Source organism: Aulonocara sp. 'chitande type north' Nkhata Bay, linkage group LG12 (genome assembly GCF_057382095.1).
Source record: "Aulonocara sp. 'chitande type north' Nkhata Bay isolate Kocher_YH1m ecotype deep benthic linkage group LG12, A_spYH_male_GT1.1, whole genome shotgun sequence".
Lineage (NCBI taxonomy): Eukaryota > Metazoa > Chordata > Actinopteri > Cichliformes > Cichlidae > Aulonocara > Aulonocara sp. 'chitande type north' Nkhata Bay.
Window position 1 is genome coordinate 26388185 of NC_141355.1, and position 18274 is coordinate 26406458.

At 41.3% G+C, this 18274-nt stretch overlaps 1 protein-coding gene across 2 annotated transcripts in view; it reads right to left on the reverse strand.

Moving 5' to 3' along the window:
- Positions 1-9126: 9126 nt before the first annotated feature.
- Positions 9127-18274, reverse strand: part of ptch1 (patched 1) — a 95620-nt gene continuing 86472 nt past the window's right edge. For both annotated transcript variants that reach the window (XM_086314677.1, XM_086314676.1), the window contains exons 19-24: positions 16752-16889; positions 16429-16571; positions 13058-13157; positions 12593-12946; positions 11934-12462; positions 9127-11820 (exon numbers count right to left, since the gene is read on the reverse strand). In XM_086314677.1, coding sequence (XP_086170803.1) covers positions 11935-12462; positions 12593-12946; positions 13058-13157; positions 16429-16571; positions 16752-16889 — 1263 coding nt within the window. In that variant the 3' untranslated portion in view covers positions 9127-11820; position 11934. The remainder of the gene's footprint in view (positions 11821-11933; positions 12463-12592; positions 12947-13057; positions 13158-16428; positions 16572-16751; positions 16890-18274) is intronic.

The window sequence follows — 18274 nt, forward strand, 5'->3', positions numbered from 1 at the left end:
TGAGAAGGAAGCTGGGGGTTGGCTGAGAAAGGGTGAGCGATTCTTGGACCAATGTGAAACAGTCTGTATACACCATCACACTATCAGGCATGCATGGACACACAAATACACACTTTCTACAGTGAAGTGAACTTGAATACTTACAGGAACTTTGCATGAGGTTGTAAGTATTTACACAAATGTTTATGTTTGAATGTATTCATAGAGTGCTTTTTTGGTACTGTGTGCGTTTTTTTATGACATGTCCTTGAAGTCTCGCATCTCTTTTAGATTGAAACATTTTATGTAGAGGTTTCAATCTACTTTTGTCTGTACCTCTGCCTTTCTCTCCTTAAAACCATACTTACCCAAAACCTCCTCATCATCTCTCTTCCCTTCACCTATATGTCCACTGAAGTCTCCTCCAATCACTGCCCTTTCCCCCTTTTGGACACTCTCTTTCACTTCATCTGATTTACTCCTGAATAGCTCTTACTCTGCTGACTGACATCCAGCTTGTGGGGAATATGCACCGATATCACCCTTTCAGTTTCCTGCTTCAAACTCATCATCCTGTCTGATAGTTTCTTCACCTCTATTCACATCCTGTTACTTCAAGATTACACTTGCTCCATTTCTCTTCCTATCTACACCATGGTAGAACAGCTTGGATCAACCTCCAATGCCCACAGCCTCCCTTCTCTCTATCATCAGCCAGTTCTCTCCCTTTAATAGACTTTTAAAGTCCCTACTCTCCCTCCGCACTCCTGCCGTTCCTTCTATTGCTGCCTTCCACCGGCACCTTGCTGGCCAACAGCACCGGAGCCGCTCATTGTTAAACCAGGTCTCAATCGATCCAACATGGAAATCTCATTCTTGATGATGTGAATGTTTGATCTGGCAAAGGCTTTACGCTGGCGCTTCCTGACGTAACTCTTCCCATTTCTCTGGGCTTAGCTGAAAGTCAAAATTTGCAATCAGTTAGTTGAAAAAAGCAAGAAATCAGCACTGAAACTCTGGCAGCTGTCACGTCTGACATCTTTAGCTTCTAATTGCCCCTCTCAATGTCAAATCCAGAAATGTAAAAACTTTCTTTGAACTCCACAATTTGTGTTTCAAGCCCAGAAATTCTCTAAGCAAAGTTTAATCCATGTTTGACTGATTGCCAGAGTTTAAAACAGTACATTATAAATATATTCATTATTGCAGTGAACACTTTTAACTATTTATGTAAGTCGGATCACTAGTTTAACGAACATGAGCTAAAAGTTGATTGTGCTGTTGCCAAAGCTGGAATCACTCCTGGCTCTGTTGAGCCCCTAAAGACTCCACTTGAGCTAAAAATGACAGCAACACAACTTTGTTCATGTCATTCATTCATCGCCTAAATTCAACAAGCTGATACCAGAGACGTGTGCACATTTTTGCCATGACATACTGTACAGTGCACACACACATACTCTTGAATTCATACCGACACAATTACCACACACACACACACACACACATACATACACACACTGGGACACCTGCTTTCTATTAGTCCAGTAGATTGCAGGGAAAAAGAGTGGGAGTGTTAAACACACACACATCCATCTATCTGCCCCTCTGTCCACAATAATTACACACTTCCTGCTCTAAAAACCTTCTCCAACAGCTTCCAATCTAGGTTTGAATGTGCATATGTAGGTGTGTGTGTTTGAGGGGTTCGGTTAGCAGATGCGTAAGTTTGCATCGCTTCATCATTAGCAACACAGACACATACTTCAAGCAAATATTTGACTCTAGCGCCTCTAAAATATTCCTAGGGGTGGCCAGATGAAACCAACTAAAATCGTAGTGTGTCACAACAACACTAAAAGCAGTAACAGAAGCTCCCATTTTGTTGTAGGAATAAACAATGAACAGTTGTATAAACACACAAATGCACTCACTCAGTGGCCACTTTCTTCAACTGCTCGTTAACAGAAATACCTAATCAGCCAATCACATGGCAGCAATTCAAAGAATTTAGGCATGCACACATGGTCAAGACAAATTCTGAAATTCTCACAGGCTCAAGAAAATTGGACAAGAGAAGACTGAAAAAAACATTGGTTGGTCTGATGAGTCTCCATTCCTGCCGGGTCACTCAGATGGTATGGTCAGAATTTAGCATGGAAATATGAAATCATGGATCCACCCTGCCTCATAATATGTGAGGGGTATTTTTCTTGCACACTTTGATGCAATTTTCAATAATATAGGGGAACATTACAAAATTAAGAGGCATTTAAAATGAACAAATAATTAAATATTAGAACAATACTGGTCTGAGTAAATGTATTCTACCTCAGCCCTGTTTATTTCCTTGCGTATGATGAATTGGAACCATGTTTTCTTGCTGTGCTCTCATGGTACTAAAAATTTTATAATATTAGTAATGCAAGTAGCATCACATTATCAGAATTTTGGTTCTGATGGCTGCTTCCAGCACAAACAATCTCTCAACCTGGTTTCTTGAACATGACAGTGGGTTCATTGTATTCAAATGGCCTCCACAGTCACCAGATCTCAATTCTTTGAATGCAAAAGGTGGGTCCAACCTGGTATGATGAACTTGTACCGAACAGAGTAGCTAGTAAGTGTACATGTTCCAAACGCTGCAGTTCAACAGAATGGTGCTTTGAGAATGACCACGAAAGCTAATCATTCACACATATTGTATCAAAGAGGAATAAAGCCACCATGATATTATTCATCGGTTTTGTACTCACTACATTTTTAAGTCTCTGTTTTAGTGTTTTACAATGTTGTGGGGTTTTTTTTTTAAGCTAGAAGGAACCATACTTGGACGAGAAAGTGGTGCACACGTTATTGGCTAATGCAAGCAAGTTTGGTTTATTAGCTGATTTTACTAATCACTCACATTAACTGAAGTGCGAACGTCTTGTGCCACATAAACACAGCATAAAGCACATTTAGCAGAGGCGAAACTTAGCAGACAGCTACTTGGCACAGCTACCTGTTTCAGCCCATGTCAGTCAAAGTGTCTACTTCTCAAAATCCGGTATCCAGATGAATGATTAATCAAAGTTAAAGATTTATTTTAATGATGCAGACATGGGCGATTTAACATGGGAGCCACTTTTACAGCAGAAACAGGCAACACAGGTGGCCGTAGCTGCTAGCGGCCTGCTAGGTTTCAGCCACATTAGTTCAAGTCACAGAGCTGTAACCTTTAGTTATGTTTGTGACTTTTGGAGCATTTTAATACATTTGTGATATATTAAAAAATGCTTTTTCTAAGTCTTTATTCTGTATGTAGTGGCGACTCAGACAAAATTCACAGATATAAATTTTGGTATATATCAAATGTAACATTGCATTTGCAGGGATGTGATGAAATCAAAACTGAATTGGGATTCATAATATCCTTTTTTAAAAGCATATAGTTTTTCTTTAATCATCTATATCTATATGTGTATTTTATTCATCTGTTTCATCCCTATTCTAGTTGTTAATCTTTGTCATTAGCTGAGATAACTGAAAGACTGAGGTAGACTTAACAAACTTGACATATAGATGAAGGACAGGATCCTGCCTTCTTTAAGTTTTGTAAAGGAACAAAAGGAGCGTTTAAAGACCGATCGTTAGACAAGTTATGACCTTGTGGTGTGCAAATACTCGGGGGCTCATCTCCGCGTATTCACACACTCATATCTGTATATATATTGCAGACCGACTCTCTCCTTCTCTGGGGTCCTCAGAGCCTCCTTCCAGCCCTGTTCCTCATTAAGCATCTGTCATGGTGCCAGAATCAATAAGCACACATGGAAGAGAAAAATATTTCTCCTCTCCTCTCTTCTTCTCTTTGTGAATGGGGTGATCATTAGCGAATTCCAAAGTGTTTACCATCATCACCAAGGAAAGACCCTCCCCAGATTTACTGTACTTTGAGTAATTTTTAGTCGTATTATTTCCATCTTTTAAAAAAACAACTTTAAGTCCTCCGCCTTCACACAAAGTGGTGCATATATGTGAAAATCATATGCTCCATTTTGGCATATCATGTCTTTTCTCAACTCTTCCAGACACAGATGAAAATGTTTAGTTGTGGGTTTCTTTCTGTTGCTCTTTCCCTCTTCTGACCCCCCTCCTTCATCTTCAGATGATACATCTGTTTCCATACATTGTTGCATGTTCGCTGGCTGGCAAAGACAAACAGAATTGTTTAAACAAAGAGGTGGGTGGTGTGTGCTCATCTGGTGTGTGTGCGTGCATGCCACCAGGACTACATTAAACAAAAGGAAGAAAGGATGACAGCATCCAACCTCAGTTTGTCATCTGCAGTGTAAACGGCCGTGCATCACGCTAACATCTTGCATGTGCTCGCAGCAGCCGCACATAGCCGTGTCAACACAGCAGCAGTGAAAACAAAAGGCTGGAAAGAGGGAGCTGGGAAAGAGATGGATAGAGACAAAGGAAAGTTTAGCAAAGAGAAAAACGAGAGACGTCAGATGGAAGCAGAATATTAGCGAAGGAGAAAAAGAGAAGCTGAGGGCAGAATAAATGTTTCCAGTATTAGCGGAAGAGAAGAGATTATGGCATGGCTTGGCACCACTCCGTAGCGCTCGTCTGTAACGCAAAGAAAGAGTGGGTGGGTTTTCCACCTCACAGAATAAATGATGCGAAGGGAAATGGGAGTAAACAACATCAGTCATTATAATTACTCTCATACGGCTACTCCCATCCACCATCAACCATCCTCCATCCCTCCTCCCTTCACTCTTTTACTCCTGCTATTTTCCATCTGTCCTAACTTCCAGTCTCTTGACTTGATTACACTTTTTACTCGATTCTCTCTCGCTCACACGCTTCTTTTACCAATCCTCAGTTTCTTTTTTTCGGGCTATTTCCAAATTAACCGATCTGTTTCAGGCCATAGATCTGGGGGGTCTGGATCTACAGAAGTAATATGAGGCTGTGAGAGTTCGAAAAATCAGGAGATCAGCATTTGAGTTGGGGAAGACAATAGCCAATAACCATAAGCCAGCAATAACAATAATAATGGCATATACATTTCTTAATCAAATAAAGGTTTTGAATTTTGGCTCTGTAGGCGACTATCTTGCAGCAGAAACCTCTGAATGCTGCTGGGTGAATACAGTGGATCATATCAGCTGTTTTTAAGACTGGATGTGGTTCCCTCGCTGTCCTGGATGTCTCTGCTACTCTGTCTCCCCAGCTCTCTTTCTCTCATTTCTCATATGATTCCTGGAAAGCTGTAGTATGTTGTTTGAAAAATGTGTTCCTGGGCTATTCCAGGATTATTATTTTTTTAAAGAATGTGGTGGCATATGTTGAACCAAGAACTGGGCAGGGAGGCCCATGGGAAATCAGAAAATTCAATCAGAAATAAATACAGTGTTGAAGATTGGCTGAGAAAACATTGTGGATGATTTATTAGGCAGGGATCTGTGCCCTAATACAGATGGTAATAAAAGTAGTGATGCCCAAGACTTTGGAAATTGTTTTGATTAACTGTTTTGCGTTTTGGACTGTGGAAGAAAGCTGCAGCACCCCATGGAGAGAAAATGCAAACTCTATAGGGAAAAGTCCTCGCCAACCATGAGGTTTGAGCACATTATTGCTGTGAGGTAACAGTGCAAACCACTGCAGCATCATGCCACCCAGATTTCAGTGTAGACCATGTGCTGAATAGCATTTTACCAATGATCTTCACCATGCTATGATACGCTACATGTTTATTTGATCAGTTTTTGAATTTCTAATAAAAGGGATTTCGAGAGTCGCTGCATTCGTAATTATTCTAAGGGGCACATGCTCAGCATACACATGCATCATGGCAATCTATCCAACCCAATGTTGTTGAGACACATCACTTCTTTTTTTTGCAAAATCTAATCTAAATTTATATAAGCATAACCTGCTTATCAGACTGTCAGTCAGGTAATATCATGGCTTGTGAGGTTAAAGAACTCAAATTTAGAGTGAGGACTCAGAGAGATAAACTAAAGGCAAGTTTTATTAGAAAGCTAGAAATTAGTTCCAGTCCAGAAAAGACAACAAACGAAGGGTAATCTAAATAAAATAGCTAAAAAAAAGGCAAGAACAGGCCACGGGAATACAGTGAATGCATGGCACAATGTGACAAAAACTGCAGCAAAGACAGGACTTTTTATACACGTCAGGGCAATCGGGGAATTTGGCACAGGAGGCTAGCAACATGGACAATCAGTCACAGGAAGAAGTAAAACTACAAGACACCCAAGATGTGTGATTACCAAAGTAAATTAGGAAATGTTAACTGAAAAAATAACTAACAGAATTCTAAAATTATAAATAGTAATTAGAACTAAAAGAGAACCAAGACTAAAAGCTCGAAAAATAAACTTAAGTACCAAACTCTACAGAACTAGCGCAAATATAACGTAATACAAAAGGGGCAAACAAAAACATTTTCTGTGATTCTAATTAAACACAGAAAAAACAAAAACCATGACAATGACAAAACCCATAAACCACAACAGGTAATGGATCCTTAAAAGGTCAAACTTGATTTTACTATTGATTAAATTCTGAAAACAACTTTTTCAAGAATCAAGGGCTTTCACTTTATCAACATTAGGAAATCCAGCACAGATAGCCACTAAGAATTAGCATCCTGATAAACTGTTTTCTCAAATTTGTGAATTGCATATTTCTCAGATATTTCACAGGGACCTGTTTCTTAAACTATCCAACTGCCCGCCCTGCTGAACTGCTCTTTAACACTTGTGTAAATCTGGGCACTGGGGACTTGGACCTAAAAAAATCATCTGGCTTACTCTTGTAGAAAGAACAGCTATCTTCCTCTGCAGGAGATAAAGCAGTCAGCCAAGTAAAACAGGTCCCAGAATGGAGCTGAACTCTAGCAAAACCTTCCCTAAACCACCCACCTTGTTGCTCCTACAGAATAGATCCGCACAGAAGAGGTATGTGTTGTAATGACAGTGGAGCTTCTAAATCTCCCTTAAAAATAATTTTCCCTTAAAAAACAATTTATTGCAAGCAAATAAAAGAAATATTTGCATGCTTTTAATAAATTACAGATAAATGGAAAAAAAGAAGCTATTCTTCCTTGTTTCTAGCTTAAATGCTAAGCTAAGCTAAGGATCGTCTAGCTCATATTTAGCACCCTATGCCTGGGGATTATCTTATTATCAAAATACTGATGACAAAAAATTAAGTGAATGACTGAAAACCCCTTTTAAAATGCCATTCAAATGCCTTTTGAAACAAACTGGCACCATCTTAAAGTGTTTAATGTTGATTTGATGAATGATCAGTAGAAACTGATGCATGCCTTTCTTTCTCGACTCAGGTATTCACAAACCTCCAGCGATCTTGACGTCAGTTTGGCAAACAGTGCTTAATCATTGCTGTTAGACACATGGACACAGAAGCAAACACAAGTCGACGGTTAAATGCCTTTCAAGGTGTCTGTGAGGCCTCAAAGGTAAAACTCCCATTCGTCTGGACCTGGAGTTGAATCACAACACTATGTGATGTTTCTTGCAGATTTATTCTTGAACTCCCTTTTTAATAAAGAATGTGCAAATCTGCTTCCCTGGATCTCGCTCTGTGTGTGTGTGTCCCATGCAGTCATGTCAACAGAGCAATCATTCATGTAAAGGAGAGCATACACTTAGAGGGTTTAGCTCTGCTGGCAGGTGATGATGGACAAGCCTTTCAGGGAACAAGTGAGGGATGGAAAGAGGGAGGAGGGAGACAGATGGTTGGAAAAGAAGGAGTGGAACAGAAGAATCCATAAACCTCTTTGTGGAATTCTCCTCACAAGTGTGGGGTGGCGATGAGAAAGGAAAGGGGGCAAAAAAACAGCTTAAAACTTTAAAAAGGTAAAAGCTATCATTGTATGGGGCATTTCCGTTCCATTGTCGCCCACCCTGGGCAGAGAGCCATGGCCAAACAACCTCCCTTTCTCTCTGTTGAGAGGACAGGTACAGGAAACAGTCATTCATTAACAACCTGGAGCTCATTAGCTTTGGTGAAGTACTCTTCAGAATATGTGCAATTCCACCTCTGAGGGCAACTCTTAGTGTGTGCGCATACATGTGTTTGTGAAGGGGCTTAGAGGTGAGGGGGGGCTAAAGGGTAAGGCAGGGCCAGAGGAGGTGGGTGTGCAGGTTTGGTGACCTGGGGTCCTCCAGCAGATGAGGGAAATGCTGGTGCGAGCGACTTTAACAACATTAGAACTCAGTGAACCATGTCACCTACAAACAACCACGATGATTTACCTTTCAGCAACTTGTTTTTCATTAATGGTTTGAATTGTGATTTTTGAGAGACTATAAGAGCTTGAAACCTATTTGACTGTTTTAAGTGCCACATCACAATCTGCATGTGCCACATTACCTCGGCTCTGAATTCTCATCAAGCAGCAAAGTAAAAAAGTCAAGTCTAGTTAGAAAAGTTCAGAACACGATACACAACAGGCTACCACCCAGTTTTCCAAGTGCACCCTGTCATTTGTAAGTTGTCAGCCTGCCCCTTTGCACTGGCTGGACAGGATGCAGGAGAGTTGTGTGCCTTTATTGGCTTTAAAAGATAATGACATGCCTACTGCCCACCGTTTACTGCTGATCCAGGGTCAGCGAGTTCCTCAGCCTCCTTGAGGTCCAGGTTCAGACTGCAGCTTAGGAAAATAGCTCTTGTATTTGTAGTTAAGAACACCAGAAAGGACACTTGTATTTTGATTGAAGCACTTTCCTCCGGGGTGGCTAAAACTTTCTCTCACAACCTTCGAATATGAGAATAAATAGCTGCCACCCATGCAGTTGACAAGGCGCTCGCACTCTTTCACCATCACTGCAGCAAGCTTAAGGCCACATGCCCTTTTTCATTACTCCGAACAGGCCAGCTGTATTGTAACTACAACCAATTTCCTTGCAGTCTATAAAGCTGTCAATCAAAATCATGCAGAATGAGGAGCGGAGTGGAGGTGGTTGGGGCTGCTGGGGAAGGGCTGCAGGCCTCCAGACCAGATGTCAGAGTTTAAAACTGCAGGACGTGTCAGAGGGAGGAGAGAGGGGTGGAAGAAGATCATGTTTATCTGGAGAAGAATCAACCAATCAGACCAAAGCAAACGTTTTAAGTTCCATTTATTAAAGTTATGAACAAAAAGACAAATAAGTTATATTTTTATTTGTTAGAAATCTATCAGTGTTTGAACATTAATATTTAGGGAGCTAGTACAATTTCTACTTTCATGACTAGCTTTCGACAAACCCATAGAAACAGCTGATCGGAACATAATACTGAAGGGGAGGTGTCAATGTTGTCTAACAAGACAGTTAGCAATGAAAGTGTGCACCTTAAGGCTTTTTTTCTGTTATGGTATATCATTACATATAAACTCTTTAAAAATATACTTCTGTCAAATACCTTGACAACTACTATGTACACTACAAAAATAAATTTTCATATAAATAAATTATATGGCATACATTTATCTTTGTAACTGAAAACAGCATACATCCACGCCAAGCAAGACCAGAAAGGCAGTCTGGAAGAACCAATTTTTTTTTTCCTTTTAAAATCCTCTAAGAGCTATGATGAGACCTGTAGTGTAATATTGTTATATACTCTTTTTTTCCTATTTAACATTAGTAAGCACTTTATACAGATCAAAATCCATTAATGTAAAAACATTAAACTGTAATAGTGTTTTTTCAATAGACATAAAAATCCCTGCATTTGTTATCCACATCACAACAATAATGAAAGAAAAAAAAACAACAAACATTTTTTATATTACAAAAATATAAATATCGCAATTGACTGAAAAACAAACAAAAAACATTTAAAATGAATAAAATAGTTGCCAGCTATGATTCTCTCCGCTACTGCCAATGTGACACTGGGAGAAAACAGAACAAAAAACATAAAAAACAAAACAAAGAGAACAACCACCTATTTCATGCAAGCAGCTGATGTAACAGGACGAGAAAAACTGCAAAGATTTCTGGGAAAAGCTACAAGTGTTTAACAGGATATGAGTGTAAAGGTTTTGAGGAGGGTACTCACGGGGTGCCAAAGGGGAATGGGGAGTCTATGGGTACACATGCAGGTATAAAATGGCCATTGGTGGTGGAGTGAGGGGCTGGCGGTGTAAACTCTGACCCCTGAGGCTCTGTGCTGTGTAATGCAGCATTTTGAGGGGAGACGTCCAATTAGTGTCGTGGCATTTAGCTGTGGATGTTTTGTGAGATGAAGACAGTGGCGACAGCTGTTGCTAAACTGGAACCAGCTCTCTTTACTGTCACTAAATTGAGCATAGGCAGTAAGATGATGGACCCGCACACATACACGAACGATTATACACACATGCACATTGTAACACACATGGAGCGCTTTGTCAGGCCATATAGGGCTTAGCCCTTAGCAGGCTGCATGGGCTTAGCTTACTGGATGGACAGAAAGAGCTACTTTACTTCCTGTGAATAAAGTTTAAATGCAGTCAAGTGCCTTGGTTAATCGGGTCATACAGTATACAGTCTGATTTTTTAGCTTATCCACTAGACACAACCACTTAGGGTGCAGAGTTAGCACCCTGTGTTAACCCTGTTCCAGAATCAGTAACATGAATGTCCCTGTAAAGGTAGAGTGAGTTTTTGAGGTGGGTTTACTGCTCATAAGTCAGTATGTAAGACGGAACCTGTTTTGAGCCTGCTAGGGTTAAACAATACATAACCTCATACAGTAAAATACAACCAGCTTAACAGACAGTGATACAAAGCTGAGAGCAGAAACAGGTTCCAATGCCGAGGCGATAAAATTAAACAAAATTTAAAAAACAGCTTTTAAAATTCTTCATATCAGCTCATATTAAATAGCACGCATAGCGTGTCAAGTTAAACAGTAAATGTTTCATAACTACCACAGGTTTGTGATAAAATTAATAGTTTTACAAACGTACCTTCTTACAATACACGCACACACACACACACACACACACACACACACACACACACACACACACATACATATATACATATACATATATATATACATATACATATACATATATGTATATATATATATGTACCATAGCTTTGTTTGATGATTCTAACACTTTCCTTCATGTTTTAAATGAGTTTAAATGTTAGTCAGTTCTGAGGATGTATCTGATGTGTAAGCCAGAAAATTATGATGCTGTTTCACATTATACAGCCCTACACACTCCTATCACACACCCACACCCACACACACACACACACACACACACACACACAGATAGATCTCTTCTTTTGTTTAAAGAGAGATTTGCATAGAGTTATAAATGTATATCACTTAAAAAATATTCTCAGCAGCAGCAGTGAATGCTGACAGATGATTTTTGCCAAAATGAAGTTTTCTAATGGCACAGATCCACAGATAGGTCGACAGTAATCAGAGATCTATCTATCTCTTGCACGCACACAAACACACGCACGCACACACCAACATAAACACACATGCATGTACACACCACAAATAATATGGCAGCCCCAGTTTGTTAACATGAGGAGTTGTACAGCTCCTAAAATTATACCTACTTTATGTTCATATTTACATATGTATACATCTTTTAAATATAGATAGAAATATCTAAGACAATAGTCCACTGGGTTACAGTAAGAATGAGCACCATTATGGGAACACTGGCAAGTTTCTCGCTGCTTAGCATTGGTGGTGAGCCAACTTGGGCTATGCTGGGCTGGGTTGGGCCAGACTGGGTCAGCTGCTCAGTAATACCGAAGAGTCCATCTTTGGCCATAGTACTTCTATTCTCCAGACCTGAAAACCAAAGGAGATTATACTGTCAGTGGTTTATGATGAAACAGACATTTATTTTAAAAAAAAGGACAGTTGTGCTACACGTCAAGCTCCTCAACTTGATAAGATCTCACCTCAGCTAGCCCGTCTGCCATTGTTGCTCTCAGCTGCCTCAAACTCCAAATCTTGGAGCTCCATGGACTCTACTTTGACTCCCCTGGTACCTGTGTGGGTGTAGAGAGGCACATGTGGGTCCTGGAAGGCAGGCTCTGGCCCCTCTGTCCCTGACTGGCAGTAACTGTCTGCTGCAGCGTATCCTGGGTAAGTGGAAGCAGGGGTCTGGCTGGACAAAGGGGGTGGGTGAACTGCGACGGTGACTGAGGCCGATGCTGTCACCGTGGTGATGGGTTGGCCATATGGAGTAGGGTTGAGGTGTTGGTGCGGGAGGTGATGACTAGGTTGTGGGTTGTGGGAAGAGCGGCTTCTGTGGCCTGCTGAGTGTTCTCTATGGCTATGTGAGCCATAATGGCCCCCAGCCTCAGTAGCAGTTTCAAAAGCGTCCATGCGCGGCAGGGCTGGGGGCGGGCCCTGCCAGTGCACCTGGCTCTTGGGGTCCCTGCTGCTGTTTGGAGTAGTTCCATTCTGCATCCCAGGATCACAACCCTGAGAGAAGACAAAATATGGAACAACAACAACAACAAAATTATCTTTCCATTTCATAATGTGACAAGCAAGAGAAAATATGCAATCAAAAGAGTCATGCAGGAGACACAATATGACATATTTCTCTTACCGAGGACACAGTATAAGCTGGAGGGTCAGGCTGTCTAGCTGAGCGCCGATGTCCTGATGCTCCCCTCCTCATCTCCTCTGTCCTGGCTCTTCCCCTGCTGATCTGGAGGTGGTACTGCTGCTCGTCTGCTCGAGCTTGTCCTCTGTGTGAGTGCAGGTTAGAATTTTGCAGCTCCTGGCTGATACCAGATGCTGTGGTGTTTGAGCTGTACTCTGAGTCTGATGAGTCTGAAACTGCACCAGAGGTGGTGGTGGCTGCAGTGGTGTGGTGAGGACGGACTGAGAAGTGGACCACATGAGGAGGGGCCTCTGGAGATGGGGTTGGTAACCGGCTGCGACCATCAACTGGTGATACCTGAGTGTTGAGTACAGAGAGTTGTCTATAGTTTGGCTTTTGAATTTAAAAAAAAGTCACTAGTCCTGGTTGATTTAGATTTTCTTGCATTTGCATTTTGTAAGATCTTACCTCTGGATAAGGTCCAAAGTATGATAGTAATACTGGGAGCAGGACTAATCCATTCAGTACCCCAAGAACTGTTAGGATGGCTAACACTGCAAAGAAGTACCTGCATTACAAAGAAAGAGTTCACAAAGGGAAATTAACTTTAATATCAGCTATAAACACAATGAGCAAATAATGCATGTAAAACACAACACTTTCCTGTGGCTTCTGCGTCACACAACACAATAACATTTATTAAAAATAAAAGATTTAAGCAAAGTCACTCATACCAACAAGGACACACAAGAAGTGAAATTAAGCAAGCTGAAGAAACAAAGAAAATACCTGCGCAAAACCACAGAGGTTTAGACGTGGGGAGACATGTGCAAGATCAACCATTACACATGCCCAAAATAATACTTTCACAAAGACACTCACCACTCCCAAAACAAACACACACACACACACACACACACACACACACACACACACACACACACACATATATATATAAACCCCCCACAGACAGGCTGGCATGCACTGCAGTCTTGAGGAGCAAAACATAAATGTACCTTGTGCGTTTCTAAGTCCTGCCAAAGAGGGTTAGTCTTAAAGAAGCCATGTAGAGAAAAGAAAGGGGAAACATAATTAGCCAGAGCTGGTTAATTCAAAGGCACGGGGGGAAAGGAAAAAAGACAGGGGGTGGGGGGTTATTGGGGGGTGAGGGTACTCTCTTGGGTGTGTGTGGTGTATAAGCAAACAAGGAGAAAACAAAGCAGTGAGGAATGTGAAGGGGGAGTGGTAAAAGAGAGCAAAAGTGGGGAGGGTGACATTGGGGCATGGGGGGTGGGGGGTACAAGAGGACAGGGGCCTCTCTCTCTCTCTCTCTCTCTCTCTCTAGCTCTCCAAAAAAAAAAAAAAGAAAAGAAAAAGAAAAGCGAGAAGCAAATAAATGAAGTGAAGGGTATAGAATTTAAACAATTTAGTCTAGGAAGAAGAGAAGGGGACCCTCAGCGCCACCCCTCCCTGGCCTCTCTCACTCTCCTTTCTCTCTCTCTCTCTTCCTTGCTTTTTTCCCTCCCTTCCTTCCAGCTAAGCCCCTGTGAAATTCCCGGCCACTCCACAAGCCACTCCATCTAATTAAATCTCCAATGTATCAGGTAAGACTCCCCAATCTCCACTCTAAATCTCCCTCTCTCACTAACCCTGCTTCCTTCATTATGGAAGCCCACCCCATACCCCGCACAGCCACCCATTGGTTTTCCGCTGGAAGCTCTCAGGTATTCAGGGACACGCCATGAAGGCTTTTTCTTGACTCTTGACTATGTTCTTTGTTTGTGTGTGCACGGGTGGGTGTAAATAGGAGCTAACAAAGGTGTAGATGTGCCATGCAGCTGGGCCTCAGATTAAGTGCACATTCATAACTAATCCTTCAGTTGTGTTTTATTGATGTGTGCGTGTAGAGAATGAAGGGACACTGTGGAAAAGACTATCCACAAGTACGGAGCAAGGGTCCCTGTCTACACAGCAGGGGTGGCCTTTCATGCACAGTTCTAGAAAACCGAATTACAGTGAAACAGTCTCACCCTTTCCATTTGGTTTACTTGGAAAGTAACAGACATGCTAAGATCGAGTAAAAAGCAACAACCCAAAAACCAATGCAAAGCGACCCAAAAGATGGATGAAGTGACTTGTAGAAATTCTGATACTGCAATGATGAGGCAGCGAGGCACAATCTATAGACAAGAGCAGCATATTTTTGTAGTTAACTTGAAATAACTTGAAAGTTCTGTTAACTAATTACAGCGAGTCAGGATTTAGTTGCATAGAGATAAATAGTCTATGCAGGGAGCAAAAGAAGGACTGCATTTCCTAAATTGGATAATGATCAACTACGGTCCTAGGATGATTTTTTTTTAATATAGCTACCTAGAGCTAAAATAACAGTTTCATAATTATGGTTTGCATTTCCATACAAAGCATCAGGAGTAAAAGCCACGTCACCTTTGAAGAAACATGTGCACACATATGTACGAGTGCACGCGTCCAGCCCACATACCAGGTTGCATGCCCCCGCCAGGCTGTTTAGAGTGAAAACATTCACAGGGCTGATGGGGAAAGTCAGGGAAGCATTTCTTTCGGCGCAAGCAGAAAAATATGAGCTGGGCCTGTTGTTATTGCACCGTCTTGGGGCGCTGCTTTGTTTGCTCAGACAACAGCAGAACCTTTAAATGGAGGCCCGAGACTGAGCCAGAAACCAGAGCACACCACTGGAGGTGCGGAGAGAAGGTCTATAGGCCTCTATAGTTTGTGTGCGTATGTTTGTATGTGTCTCTCTGAGTGTGTATCTGTGTGTTCTCTCACTGGCAGGCGCACCATCATTGACCCCCATGATTAAAGGGTCAGGGAGCAGGTTGGTGTGTCTATACGAGGGGGGAACTGTGCACAGATGAACGCTTGCAGATCACATGGAGTTCAGTGATTCTAGCTCTCAAAGAAGAAGGCCAAATCATACAGCTACCTCATCTGGCAGCAACCAAGAATGTGTGTACATATGGCCATGTAAAGACATAAGGTTGTTTAAATTACACACTAAAGTCTGGGGAAACTTCTCATAATACTGTAGGAGTTGAGAACATACAGAATTATTCATACTCCTCCCTTGAACGGCAGCTGGTTGCTACCTCTCTGTCTGACGCTTAAGAAGGTGCAAACACAAAAGCAGCCACCTGCACGGAGCTCCGGCAGTGTGTCGGTTTTAATTTCCACTTCTCCTGTCTTTGTACAACTGCTCTCTTGCCCCCCACTCTGTTACTCCTTTCCCTGCTTATAAATGTCTAGTGAGGGCAGTTAAACCAGTTGAGGGAGATTACAAAAGCCAGAGGTCTTTCCTGCTCTCCCTCACTCACTCACTCTCTTTCACTTTGCTCCCCTCTGTCACCTCCCTTACAGCCTACTCCCCCCCACCTATTTTTCACCTTTAATTTTCAACCCTTTCCCTGGTTTCCCATAAAATGTCAGGCACGACAGATATTAGGAGGAGGAAGAGGTAGATAAAAGAAAAGACAAAAAAGGAAAGAGATTTTTGGTGAGGTTTCCTGGAGATCATCCCCCAGAAAGAGACGAAAAATATAAATAATAATAGTAAATAATAATGAATAATTGCTAGTGGTAGTGAAAATTGGATGAGATTTAAAGAGGAGAAGCAAAAGAAGAAGTGAGTAGCTGTCATGCATGATCGGGGTCTGAGGTGGATTCCTGTGTGGTATACAGGTTGAGGCATGGTCTAAGAACATTATTTAAATATATATGATAACTTCTGTATGTGCAAATATGCATGGTTTCAAGTTCAAATTAAAGCAGTAGTTTCTTGTGAGTTTGATTTTGTAACTGACCTGACAATAAAGTCAAACTCAGAGCCTGCGAGCATCAGGACGCCTAAAAACGTGGAAAAGGCGCCATCGAGCACCGGTGCAAACATGTGCTCCAGTGCCAGCACTGCCCGCTTGTGACGATCCCCTATGGCTGTCAGGAATGCCTACAACACATAGAAAAAACAAAAAAACAAAAAACAATTTATGTCTTGTTCTCAAAAGGTTAACTTTCTCCACAACCATCAGAGAGACCTGAATCCATCCAGCAATAGACCTCACCATTCCAGCAAGCAGCATGTAGGATTAGAAAGTAAGTAAATTCACTAATTCATTTTTAAACTTACCAGGGCCACATGGACAGTGAATTCCACTCCAATGCCCACAGAGGCGATGAGAATGACAACAGGGACGGCACTCAGCTTAATTTCCATCAGCCCCATGAAGCCAAACAGCTCCACAGTCATGAGAGAAAGCACCAACACCTGAAGAGAAAGCAAGAGTTTCTGTGAGAAATGTGGGTAGTTGTTCAATTTACATGAACCTTTAGTTACACTTGTGTAGTTAATAAACTCAAAGTTCTAAAACATTTTTACACATAGAAAGTGCCAGTTGTTACAAAAAGCCTGCACGATTCAGTGTTTGCAACCGTTTTATTTTATCCAATATCCATTCAAATGGTTTCTGTAGGTTTTTCAGGACACATCGTCTTTTTCTCTTCGATGTTTGACTTTAAAAGATACAAACAATACCTTTAAAAGGGATAAGAAAATGCCAGCTAATTCAGAATTATAATGCACATTTGCTAGGTGAAACAGGTAAAACTTGTCTGTGAGCACAGTGCGTTTAATTACCACAAATGGAGTTATTCTACTTTATGCTGTTTTATTATAGAAAGAACAAATCATTATTCCCTGCTTTAACTGTGTGAACTTCCATTTGACCTTAAATTTGACTGCATACAAGACAGATGAGGCAGAGAAATAACACATGAGGGTGATATGTGTGAGTATATCTGCCTTATAAATGTGTTGAGCAGTAACCATACATGTGGGTGAAATGTGTGTGTTTGTGGAGACTCCGGAGCAAAGCATTACAGGAGCTGCTATTATCAGCTGACAGGTGTCAGGTTACACGGGGCCCAAATCCTTTGAAGAGGGTTAAGGTGGGCAGAGGAGGTAACTATGTGTACGTGCACCTATAGGTGACCCAGCACAGAGTATGTGCACATCCACAAAGGGTATTTGTACTGTGTGGTGTGTCTGCCACTTTATTCTGAAGGGCATTTTGGGTGATCTAATTACAAGTGTGCAGATACTGTATATTAAAATAAAATAGTTTGAGGAAAAGATGTTACTAGATTTAACACATTTTCTTGCATTATATTACATTTACTATTACTAAAATTCTCTGTGTGAGGTAAAACCTTGTATACACCTGCCTTTTTGTTTCTTTTAAGCAATGTTTTTTCTATAAATAACATAAAACATAAATCAAATCAAATTCAAATTCAAATTTTATTTGTCACGTACACAGTCATACACAGTACGATATGTAGTGAAATGCTTGGACAACTGCTCGTGACCTAAAGAGAACAAAAAAGGAAAAGGCTATGATCAGGAACACAGATTGAGATTACAAAGGATTGCTCTAAATCAGGGGTGCCCAATCCCAGTCCTCGAGAGCTACCGTCCTGCAGCTTTTAGGCGCATCCTTCTTCTGACACACCTGAATCAACTGAATGGCTTGTTATCAGGCCTTTGCCAAACTTGATGGCATGCTAAAGAGGTAATCACACCATTTGATTCAGCTGTGTTGGAGTAGGGATGCATCTAAAAGCTGCAGGATAGTAGATCTCGAGGACTGGGAT